Raw genomic sequence first — 12976 nt, forward strand, 5'->3', positions numbered from 1 at the left:
GAAGGACTGCGGTTCGATCCCCTGGAGTCCCATATGGTCCCCCCCCAAGCCAGGGGCAATTTCTGAGCACTTAGCCAGGAGTAACCCCTGAGCATCAAACGGGTATGGTCCAAAAAACCCAAAAAAAACAAAATTTAGTTACCAGGATAATAAAATGAGTCCCTCCCTCCCTTCTTTCCTCCCTCCCTCCCTCCCTTCCTTCCTCCCTTCCTCCCTCCCTCCCTCCCTTCCTCCCCTTCCTTCCTTCCCTTCCTCCCTCCCTCCCTCCCTTCCTCCCTCCCTCCCTCCCTCCCTTCCTCCCTCCCTCCCTCCCTCCCTTCCTCCCTTGTTCCCTTCTTCCCTCCCTTCCTTCCTTTCTTCCTTCCTTCCTTCCTCCCTTCCTCCCTCCCTTCTTTCCTTCCTTCCTTCCTCCCTCCCTTCTTTCCTTTCTTTCTCCCTCCCTCCCTTCCTCCCTCCCTCCCTCCCTTCCCTTGCTCTTTTGCATGCTCTCTTTTTTTCTTTTTCTGTTTCTCTCTCTCTCTCTCTCTCTCTCTCTCTCTCTCTCTCTCTCTCTCTCTCTCTCTCTCTCTCTCTCTCTCTCTCTCTCTCTCTCTTTTGTGGTTTTTGGGTCACACCCGGCAGTGCTCAGGGGTTATTCCTGGCTCCATGCTCAGAAATTGCTCCTGGCAGGCATGGGGGACCATATGGGGCACCGGGATTCGAACCGATGACCTCCTGCATGAAGGGCAAACGCCTTACCTCCATGCTATCTCTCCGGCCCCTTCTCTTTTTCTCTTACTTGGGGCTCTCTCACAGGGTTAAGGGTGTACAGGGGCCTCCTGGTGAGAGATTCAGTGGGACTGAGAATGCCAGGAATGCCCCAACTCTTGGACTCTGCCTTGGATACTCCTGATTCTTTGCTAGGGAAGCTTCTGATGATGCTCTCTCCAACCAGGCATTCTCCTTAACCCTTCTTTCACTTCTTCACTTTAGTTTGTATGATTTCTGGGCATCCTGTTAGTAGCCACAGTGGTGGAATAAACTTGGGGGCAGGGAGTCTTAGAATCAGCCAGAGAGAAATGACTACTTCCTTTCCATTTATGAGGTGTAGTTCCTGGGCCCAGGTCATTCTGAGCAGTTTGTAAAGACAAAGTCAAATGTCCATCTGAGCAGAATTTTTTTGGGAGATGGGGACTGACCGGTGTGTTGCTGCTGTACTCATGAGTGATATTTGACTGTGCATGAGGAGGACCTCATGAGGTGTCCAGAACTGGGATCTGCCTATGGCATGTACCTTACCTCCTAAACTGTCTCTCAATTTCCAGAACAAAATTCTCTGAAATTTTTCTTTAATCTCTCATTACTTTGTTTTTTCTCCTAACCTTGAATAGTTCCTGCCTCAGGGATTGGAATGCCAGATTAAAAATGTGCATTGTTCGTAGGTTATTTTTGTTGTTGTTGTTCAGCTTGTTTATTTTTTGTTTGGGGGATAATTTTTACCACACCCAGCACTGCTGGGGAAATGTGGGTTACATCCAACTCTGTGTTATATGTCTTGAGTTTGCTGTGAGCCTAGGCATAAGTGCCTGCAAAGAAATCATGACGCATTGAGCTCTCACCCACCCCCTCGGCCAGGATGTGGGGAGTAGCCATATGCCCCCCAAAGTGTTTTTTTCTTTTCCTCTTTTGTTTCTTTGGTTTTTTGGGTCAGACTCAGTGGTGTTTAGGGGTTACTCCTGGTGCAGTCTCAGAAATTGCTCCTGGCAGGCATGGGGGACCATATGGGATGCTGGGATTCAAACCATCTTCCATCCTGAATTGCCTGTGTGCAAGGCAAATGCCCCACCGCTGTGCTATCTTTCTGACCCTGTGCTTTTTTATTTTATTTTATTTATTTATTTATTTTGATTTTTGGATCACACCCAGCAGCACTCGGGTTACTCCTGGCTCTATGCTCAGAAATTGCTCCTGACAAGCTCGAGGGACCATATGGGATGCCGGGATTTGAATCATCGTCCTTCTGCATGCAAGGCAAACGCCTTACCGCTGTGCTATCTTTCCGGCCCCCTCTTTTTTATTTTTAACTATTTCCTTAAGTGTTTTTATTTTGAGAAAAGCCCATCACAGTGGTCTATACATTGAAGTCAGTGTTTGGAGTTAGAGGAGCAGTAATCAGTTCTCTGTTGGCTTTATCTAGGCCAGACCTAATTGTTAAACTCTAAAAAATAAAGTTTTCTTCCTTTCTTTCGTGCAGTGAAAATTTACTGAACACAGTGAAACTTGGGTATTTTATTTTTTAATAGTATCTTTATTTAAACATCGTCATTACAAACATAACTATAGTTGGATTTCAGTCACAAAAAAAGCACATCTCCCTTCACCTGTGCAACATTCCCACCACCATCCCCCCCATCTCCCTCCTCCCACAACCCCTGCCTATTTTGAGACAGGCATTCTACTTCTCTTACTTATTAAGATTGTCATGATAGTTGTTAGTGTAGTTATTTCCTTAACTGCACCACTACTCTTTGTGGTGAGCTTAATATTGTGTGCCAGTCCTTTCGGCGCTCATCTCTGTTGTCTCTGGGGATTATTACAATAATGTCCTTAATGTTTCTTAAAACCCATAGATCAGTGAGACTATTCTGTGTACCTTTCTCTCCCTCTGACTTATTTCAGTCAGCATAATAGATTCCATGTACATCCACATATAGAAAAAATTCATAACTTCCATCTCTCCTGATGGCTGCATAATATTTCATTGTGTATATGTACCACAGTTTATTAAGCCATTCATCTATTGAAGGGCATCTTGGTTGTTTCCAGAGTCTGGCTATTGTAAATAGCCCTGCAGTGAATATAGATGTGAGGAAGGGCTTTTTGAATAGTATTTTTGTGTTCCTGGGAGTGGATCATATCATATTATAGCTGGATCATATGGGAGCTCAATTTCCAGTTTTTGAGGAATCTCCATATTGTTTTCCATAAAGGCTGGGCTAGATATCATTCCCACCAGCAGTGAATGAGAGTTCCTTTCTCTCCACATCCTCATCAGCACTGATTGTTCTTGGTCTTTGTGATGTGTGCTGGTCTCTGTGGTGTGAGATGGTACCTCATAAATAGATGGGACTATATTAAGCTGAGAAGCTTCTGCACCTCAAAGGAAACAGTGCTTAGGATACAAAAGCCACCCACAGAATGGGAGAAACTATTCACTCAATACAGATACTTTTCACTTAACGACCAAGTTCCCAGGTTCCGTTTTAATGACTTGGTTTCAATGACTTGGTCAACTTGGACTTTAAGCGAATTGGTCGTTAAGTGAGGAACTACATTTATTGTATACAGTAGTACAGTGGTAGAGGTCGCTAAACAGGCTGTTAAGTGTATCTGTACCCATCAGATAAGGGGCTAATATCCAAAATATACAAGGTACTAACAGAACTTAAGAAAAAAACATCTAGAGGACCAGAGAGATAGCATGGAGGTAGGGCATTTGCCTCACATGCAGAAGGATGGTGGTTTGAATCCCGCCATCCCATATGGTCCCCCGAGCCTGCCAGGAACAGTTTCTGAGCATAGAGCCAGAAGTAGCCCCTGAGCACTGCTGGGTGTGACCCCCCCCAAAAAAAAAATCTAACCCCATCAAAAAATTGGGAGAAGAAATGAACAGACACTTCTTTAAAGAAGAAATACAAATGGCCAAAAGACACAAAAAAAAATGCTTCACATCACTAATCATCAGGGAGATGCAAATCGAAACTCAGGTATTTCTTTTTTCTTTTTTTTTTTTTTTTTTTTTTTTGTGGTTTTTGGGTCACACCCGGCAGTGCTCAGGGGTTATTCCTGGCTCAGAAATTGCTCCTGGCAGGCACGGGAGGACCATATATGGGACGCCGGGATTCGAACCGATGACCTCCTGCATGAGAGGCAAACGCCTTACCTCCATGCTATCTCTCCGGCCCCGAAACTCAGGTATTTCTAATCAGCATAATAGGAAACATAGATTGAGGACACGTTGTTTGATCAATTGATTATGTGTTTTTTGGTTTCCTATGCACATAATTCCAGCACCACACTCTCAATAGTCTACTATTGAGTTCTCCTGCAAGGACCCTAACATACCACCTTCTTTTTTATTTTTATTCTTATTTTTTGGTTTTTGGGTTACACCTGGCAGTTCTCTGGGGTTACTTCTGGCTCTATGCTCAGAAATCGCTCCTGGCAGGCATGGGGACAATATGGGATGCCGGGATTCGAACCACCGACCTTCTGCATGAAAGGCAAATACCTTACCTCCGTGCTATCTCTCCGGCCCCATCCACCTTCTTTTTAATATCCTAACTCAGTTGTGTTGATTAATTTTCCCTTTGTGTTGTTGCCCCTGGCTTGGGGGGACCATATGGGACGCCCGGGGATTGAACCATGGTCCTGATCCTTGGCTAGCACTTGCAAGGCAGACGCCTTACCTCTAGTGCCACCTCGCCGGCCCCTTTGTGTTGCTTTTGACCCTGTGTTGCAACCTTACTGTGTGTCTTCAAGTCTCACTTATGATAGGTTCTTGTTTATCCTTCTCACTGACTCCATTCATGTCTCCTAATTTCATCCTGTTGCAGCAAATTGCATGAGTTTGTTCTTTCTGAGAGCTGCACATTCTTCCATAAACAACAGGCTTTGTGCATATTGTATGGTTTGCAGATGCCAGACATGGGCACGTCATCAGTCAGTGGTGACAGTGTTTTGTGGGGGGGAGGTGTGTATGCACAGGTGCCAGGAGATGGGGACCCCCCTCCCCACTGTTTGGGAGAGATCCCAGACTGGAAGCCCAGCTCAAGTTTAGCTGGTCAACAAAGTGAGGGCACCATCCATTCTAATCAGTGGGAAGGAATTCTCTCTCAAGAGGCCCTTTTGGCACCTTTGGGAGTTAAGGTTTTGGTGTCCAGTTGCCCACAATCAAAAAAATTCTGTGATTTTATAACCTCTGCTAAAGGAGCAGAGGGAGCAGGCAGGAAAAGAACAAAACCTCAGCAACCCTGAGGAGCAATGTTGTAAAATGTGTTTTTTAAGCAAGTCAGTTTTTTTTAAATTCTCAAGTCTCTATAGGTCACTGAGCATTTTCTAAGGAAGCTTACTGCTGCTGATTGGAAGGAATCCACAATCCACGTGGAGCCAAGAATGCTCCCCACCCTCGCCCCGCTGTGGTGGGGGTCTGAGGACACTCCCTGCAACCCACCTGCTGCTTTCCCAGATGCTGCCAAGTGCCACTTTCAGGGGGAAATGATCTCATTCCTTTGTGATTCACTGGAATGTTTATGAAAAATAAGAATACTTCTTGTCCTTTGAGGGGTGGGTGAGTAGCTCTGGCTTGTGATACTGCTGTGCTGGTCAGGAAAAAGGCAGGTCATGTTTTACTGCTTCACTGAACAGTGGACTCCTGATGTGAAGGATGTGGACTGAAGGAAACATATTGATGCTGAACCCAACAACAACATAGCCTGTTACAAGTCTGTAGTTAGGGATGTGATTCAGTGGTAGAGCACATTGCACATGCATGCTTGAGGCCCCAGGTTCAGTCCCTCTCACCACATGGTCTCCTGAGTACTGCTCAATGTGGCCAATTAATTTTTTTTTTTTTTTTTGGTTTTTGGGTCACACCCGGCAGTGCTCAGGGGTTACTCCTGGCTCATCGCTCCTGGCAGGCTCGGGGGACCATATGGGATGCTGGGATTCGAACCACTGTCCTTCTGCATGCAAGGCAAATGCCTTACCCCCATCTCTCCGGCCCCCAATTAAAAATTCTTTAATTAGGAAGCCCCAACTGATTTCTTTTGGATAGGGCATTTGCCTTGCATGTGGCCGACCTGCATCTTACCAGCCTTTGGGAGGAAAATGGTTATGTCCCAAGATGGCAAGGATGGAATGTCTCAGCAAAGTTAAGAATTCATTAGCTGCACTTCACATAAGGAAAGGCAAAATGCAGCCTCAAACACAGTTCTTCCAGTCTTTTTTAAATTTTTAATTTAATTTTAGGAGCTAAATAAAAGAAGGAATGCATCCTTCTTTAGCAGGTGAGCCGACAGATAAGCAAGCAAAAGACAATATCACAATAGTGGGAACCATGGTTATCGTCAAGAGGTTATTTTAGCTGTTGAAAGTCAGAAAAGAGCCATATCTTTTGTCTTCAGAGTTTATAACTTTAAGGAAGCTCCTGTCACTAGTCTTGACTCATTAGTTTACTCTGACGTTACACTTTCAAGTATTACACTCCCTCATGGAAGTGTCTATCTCTGGTTACATATACACAGGACATCTGCAAGGTTTTCTATGGAGCTTCTTATAAGAAACAACACAACCATGCTTCTCAGGAAAACTTTAACAAATGGTCATTTTTCAGAAGGAAATCCTACAATAAAGCAAGCTGTGTCAGACATTAAATCTGCCCTTAGCAGGTAGCTGACTCACGACTAACTGGGGGAGGGGTGGCCTGTAAAAAAGAAAGCTGCCCAAACTTTATAACCATGGGTCAGGAATAAATGATCATTTATGGGGGGGGGGTCAAGGTTTCACAGTGTTGAATATTAAAAAGTTTCAACTAGGGGCTGGAGAGATAGCATGGAGGTAAGGCGTTTGCCTTTCATGCAAGAGGTCATTGGTTCGAATCCCAGCGTCCCATATGGTCCCCCGTGCCTGCTAGGAGCAATTTCTGAGCATGGAGCCAGGAGTAACCCCTGAGCACTGCCGGGTGTGACCCAAAAACCACAAAAAAAAAAAAAAGTTTCAACTGATTAGATTCTGAATATTATTGGATAGTTTTTATATACAACATTCAAGAAATTGAGATTATTGTCTATTACTCTGCAATTGATTAAAATAATCGGTTTTGTTTTGGGTCCACAACAGCTGGTGTTCAGGCCAGGCACTCAGGGATCACTCCTGGTGGAGGGGGCCAGAGACAATATGGTAGGTAGGGCATTTGCCTTGCAAGCATCCAACTGGGTTTGATCCCTAGTGTTCCCAAATATTCCCCCAAGCCTGCCAGAAAATACTTGTAGTGGAGCTTGGAGGAATATATGTGTTGCTGGAGATTGAACCCAAGTTGGCTGCCTGCAAGGCTAGTACCTTATCTGCTGTACTCCAAGGCTCCAGTTTTGTTTTGTTTTGTTTTTTCCCTTTAAAAATTGAGCTCAGAGAACTGGAGTGTGCACCTTGAGTTCAGAGGCGTGTTTCAGATGCCCCAGTAAAACCCTAAGCCGCACCAGGAGTGAAGCGTTACCTTGCACCAAGCTTGAAGGAGCCCCTGAGCACTGCCAATGTGGCAAAAAATAAAACAAAAACAGACAAAAAATTTAAATCATATAGTCCCAACAGCTACTTAAGCTCAAGGAAGGCACACGCTACATTAAATGAAAAGGAATAAGGTGAGGGGCCCGAGTGATAGCACAGCGGATAGGGTGTTTTACCTTGAACGTGGCTGACCTGGGTTCAATTTGAGGCATCCTTATGGTCAGCGCAGAGGCAGGAGTAACCCCTGAGTGCCACCAGATGTAGCACAGAAATAGAAAAAAAGAGGTGTGAAAAAATTAAATTTTATCTCATAAACTATTCTGTAAAAAAGGAGCAACTATTTTTTTTGAGGGGTTGGGAGTGCACAGGACTTACCAGTTCAGAATTCAGGGATCAGTCCCCCCCCCCCCCCGTGGGACTCAGGGAACCATATGGAATGGTGTGGATCAAAATGGATCAAATTTGGGTCAGCCATGTGCAAGGCAACATTGCTACCCACTGCACTACCAGTCTGGCCCCCAAAGAACTTCACCTTAAAAATAGAAAGGCAAGCATTGTTTTGGTTTCTTTTGGAGCCACACCTGGTGATGCTCGGGGTACTCCTGACTCTTCACTCAGGAATTACTTGGGACCACAAGAGGTGCTGGGAATCAAATCCAGGTCAGCTGTGAACAAGGAAAGAAATAAAGCCCTACCCGATGTACTATCTCCAGCCTGGGAGGGACTGTTTTTGTTTGGTGATAAAAACAAGAGCAGCAGGATTTCCTTGGCTCTCACCAGAACTTGCCAGTTGAAATTCCAGAAAGCCACAGTCTTTCTCACCTGCCTCCTCTTGAGATTGTTTTGATGAGTAAATGTGATGACGAAGTATCAGATTAGCACGCTGCCCACTGGATGCTGACAACACCCAGGAAATGCAGGATTCTGAAATTAAAGCCATTAGATCTGGAGAGATGGTACAGTGGAGAAAGCTTTTGCCTTGCATGTGATTGACACAAGTTCGATCCTTTGCACTACATAGGGTCCCACAAGCACCATCAGGACAGGTCTTTAAGTTCAGAGCAGGAGTAAGTCCTGAGCGCCGTTGGGTATAGATTTACATCAAAAGAAACAAAAAGAAAACACAAACACACACACACACACACACACACACAAACAAGCACAAAGTCATTAGATCTAAAACAAAATTATATGGGTGCCAGAGAGATAGCACAGCGGTAGGGCGTTTGCCTTGCAAGCAGCTGATCCAGGATGAACAGTGTCGAATCCCGGCATCCCATATGGTCCACTGTGCCTGCCAGGAGCGATTTCTGAGCACAAAGCCAGGAGTAACCCCTGAGCGCGGCTGGGCGTGACCCCCAAAACAAAATAAAAACCCACAAAATTATTTGGACAAGGGGGACATTCCCACCAAAATCATCCAAAATTATTATTGGGTAATAATTGTATTGCAACTTACCTCTGTTCTTTCTCCCCTGTAGTAGGTAAACACACAGTGTTTTAACAGCATGCATCTTGGTTTTTTTCTCTAGACAGAGCAAACATCTTGTTTTTCTCTTAAACAGAATGCTTGTCCTGTTTTTCTCCTAACCTGATTGGATCCTGTTTTTTCACCATATCTGATTGGATCTTGTTCTTTTTTTTTCTTTTTCTTTTTCTTCTCCCCCCCCCATTTTCCTACTAACCTGATTGGCTGAGACACATTATTTATTTATGTATTTATGTATTTATTTATTTTTGGGTTTTGGGTCACACTCGGCAGCACTCACAGGTTACTCTTGGCTCTTTGCTCAGAAATCACTCCTGGCAGGCTCAGGAGACCATATGGGATGCCGGCATTCGAACCACCGTCCTTCTGCATGCAAGGCAAATGCCTTATCTCCATGCTATCGCTCTGGCCCTGGCTGAGACACATTATAAATATCCCATCCGGGGCCGGGAAGGTGGCGCAAGAGGTAAGGTGTCTGCCTTGCAAGCGCTAGCCAAGGAAGGACCGCGGTTTGATCCCCTGGTGTCCCATATGGTCCCCCCAAGCCAGGGGCGATTTCTGAGTAGCATAGCCAGGAGTAACCCCTGAGCGTCAAACGGGTGTGGCCCAAAACAAAAACAAAAACAAAAAATCCCATCCCCACCTAAAATAAAGGGGTGGTTGGATTTATTCCCCCCAGAAGTGACTTGTGGATGGTGGATTTTCTGTTTGTTTTGTTTTTGTTTTTGGGCCAGATCCGATGAGGCTCAGGGGTTACTCCTGGCTATGCGCAAAGAAATCGCTCCTGGCTTGTGGGACCATATGGGACGCGGTGGGGGGGCGGGGTAAGGAGATCGAACTGCGGTCCGTCCTAGGTCATCCTCGTGCAATCGTGATGATTTTTGAATCTGTAAATTCCACTTGCCTGGGATCCGACTTCATCAGCCTCCCGTAATTAAATGATAGAATAAATAGTTACTGTATCCTATGGGGCTGTTTTCTAGGTTAAAAACGTCTCTGCAGGCACGCAGGATATGCCTCCCCCACCATCTGATTACGTGGAGACTGTGGACGGTCCCATGACATACTCTGTCAACGGGAAGGTGAACGGGAAGCCGACCTACCCCGATCACTCCTACAAGTCGACCCCGTGAGTATACACGGAGCTTATAAAACAAGGACTGTTTTGTGCTTGTTTATCACACACATACTCTTCTGTGTCTTTGTCCTTGACAGAAAAAATCCAAAGGCCGGAGAGGGCACCTTACCTCGAGGGTGGGCACCCTGAGCTCTCCCACCAGGGAAGATGAGCCAGTGGGTCAGTGGGTTGGTGGAATTCTCCTCCTGTTGCTTTTCTTTTGCTGGTTATTAGAGAATGTTTGGGTTTGGTGCCATTATTCTAGAAAAATGGTTTGCTTTTCTGTGTGGTGTTGAAGTTTATGGTCAGGGAGAAAGGACAGAGTCCTTTCAAAGACAGCTTTGCCGATGGGTCTTGTTCTCTGCAAAGGCTGATTGTTCCTTGGCAGCCAGTGACCCATATATATATATATATATATTTCTTTAGTTTATAAGACCGCTCTGATTTCTCCTTTGCTATTGCAAAATTGTCCTATTGCTAGATTTCCTCCTTCCTTCCTTCCTTCCTTCCTTCCTTCCTTCCTTCCTTCCTTCCTTCCTTCCTTCCTTCCTTCCTTCCTTCCTTCCTTCCTTCCTTCTTTCTTTCTTTCTTTTTTTTTTTTTTTGTGGTTTTTGGGTCACACCCGGCAGTGCTCAGGGGTTACTCCTGGCTCCATGCTCAGAAATTGCTCCTGGCAGGCACAGGGGACCATATAGGACACCGGGATTCGAACCGATGACCTTCTGCATGAAAGGCAAACACCTTACCTCCATGCTATCTCTCCGGCCCCTCTTTCTTTCTTTCTTTCTTTCTTCTTTCTTTTTCTTTCTTCTTTCTTTCTTTCTTTCTTTTTCTTCTTTCTTTCTTTCTTTTTTCTTTCTTTCTTTCTTTCTTTCTTTCTTTCTTTCTTTCTTTCTTTCTTTCTTTCTTTCTTTCTTTCTTTCTTTCTTTCTTTCTTTCTTTCTTCCTTTCTTTTTCTTTGTTTCTTTCCTTCCTTTTTTTTTTTCTTTTTTGGTTTTTGGGTCACACCTGGCAGCACTCAGGAGTTACTCCTGGCAGGCTTTGTGGATCATATGGGATGCCGGGATTCGAACCACCAACCTTCTGAATGAAAGGCAAATGCCTTACCTATCTCTCTGCCCCCCCCCCCTTTTTTTTTTTTTTTTTTTTTTTGGTTTAAGGGTCATACCTGGCAGTGTTAGTGTTCAGAACTTACTCAGTTCTGGGCACAGGAATCAATTATGGCAGATTCAGGGAACCACGTGGGGGTGTACTGGGGCTCAAACAATGTGGTCAGCCTCATGCAAGCTAAACTTCACACCCACTATCCTGTCATTAGCTAGCTTGATTATTCTGTTAAAGGTTCCTTTAGAGGAATTCAGGATTCTATGTGGCTCTGTAAAGAGCTGCAACTTTATGCTTTGTTTTGACTGGGGAGGTATCCATGCTCAGTGGTGTTCAGGGGTCACTCCTCATTGCATATTTGGGAGACATTGATTGCAGTGCCAGTGTCAGACACAGGCATGCAAAGCATTCATGTCTTTTGAGCTGCTTCCTTTGATTTGAAGAGTTGCACTTTTGATCTCTGACACCACCCTGCATAGTGAGTGTGTGATTTGAGCAACACCACACAATGTATGATTTTTGGGAAACTGCACATAAAGATGTGTATGAGCATCATAAATATGTGTATGGACCTCTACAACAGTAACAGCAAATGTGGGGATGGAAGAGGAGTGTGTAGGAAAATGCTTGGGTCCCACCACCCCCATCCCTCAGTCAAGTTCTATAGTGTTTCTAAGGTGCAGAGTCTGGGCCTGACTCCCTGTAAGATGATGCCCTGTGAGCAGGGAGGTGACAATGGACTTAGTTTGAAGACAATAGGCTGTATTATTACCCAGGAATGAAATCTGGAAACAGGCTAGCATTCTGCCTTACTCTCCATGTATTTTGTTTTGATCTTTAGAAACCATCTTACTGTGAATTCTGAGAACATTTTCTACTCTTTATGGATTTTGGCAAAATAAAGAGCACTTGAGGCTATTGGGAACAGATATACACAGTAAAGGTTTAATCTATGATTTACATGACTTCCACCCTTACACACTAAGTAAATATCAAAGGCTGGAGAGAGCTGAGGAGACAGTGCATTGCTTGCATGTAGGAGGCTGCATTTGATCCCTGGCACCACACAGTGTTCTGAGCCAGAAACAACGGCTGAGCACTGCCTAGTGTGGTCAACCATTCCCCATCTCCCCCACCCCCCAACTCCTATAATTTCTCTCTGACCAACCTTATCTCCAACTTCGGAGACCTTCATGATTACAGGGCATGTTTATGTTTTTGTTCTTTTCCTTGAACACAAGTTTATTTGGAGCAATTTGAAAGTCTTTGTGCTAGAGAAATAGTATAGCAGGTAAAGCCCTTGCCTTACGCATGGCCAACTCGGGTTCAGTTTCAGTCATCACTCCTCCTGAACACAGATCCTGGATTAAGCCCTTAGCACTGCTGGATGCAGCCCAAAACCCAATACATAAATAAATGTTATTCTGAATAAGCCATTATATTTGTAGAATGTAAAATTACAAAGGGATAGAGGCAATTTCCTCTTCTCCATGTGCAGCTAGGTGTTATTAGTTTCTTTTATATCCTTCCAGGAATTTAAAGGGGGGAAAAGGCAACCCAATATATATTTTTACTATTAATTTCATTTTAAAACTACTATGGAATTAGGACCATTAGCTCAATGGGATGAGTGCATGTTTTTTATGTGGAAGGCTAAGATTCAATCTGTGACACAACAGGGTTTCCTAATCACTGCCAAGTGTGATACCCACTCTTACCACCCAGCAATGAACTCAAAAGTAGACCAAAAATAAAATCTATACTGGCAAATGAAATGTACAGTAAGTGCTAGTAATTTTGGAGATTGGTTATATTAGTACACAAATTTTTTTTGGTAAAAGTAAGATTGATCAAGCTGATTTTTCTTGAGGGTGGCATAATATTTAATCATAGTGTATACTTTTATTTTATTAATTGCATATAGATATACTTTTTTGTTTTGGTTTTTGGGTCACACCCAGAAGTGCTCAGGGGTTACTCCTGGCTCTATGCTCAGAAATTGC

The 12976-nt window shown here is 44.3% G+C and overlaps 1 protein-coding gene across 1 annotated transcript in view; it reads left to right on the forward strand.

Annotated features, from left to right (window-relative positions):
- The window catches only part of OCLN (occludin), a 72461-nt gene that overhangs the window by 39399 nt on the left and 20086 nt on the right, over window positions 1-12976 (forward strand). The window contains exon 5 of the mRNA XM_049768789.1: window positions 9736-9881. Coding sequence (XP_049624746.1) covers window positions 9736-9881 — 146 coding nt within the window. The remainder of the gene's footprint in view (window positions 1-9735; window positions 9882-12976) is intronic.

Source organism: Suncus etruscus, chromosome 2 (genome assembly GCF_024139225.1).
Source record: "Suncus etruscus isolate mSunEtr1 chromosome 2, mSunEtr1.pri.cur, whole genome shotgun sequence".
Lineage (NCBI taxonomy): Eukaryota > Metazoa > Chordata > Mammalia > Eulipotyphla > Soricidae > Suncus > Suncus etruscus.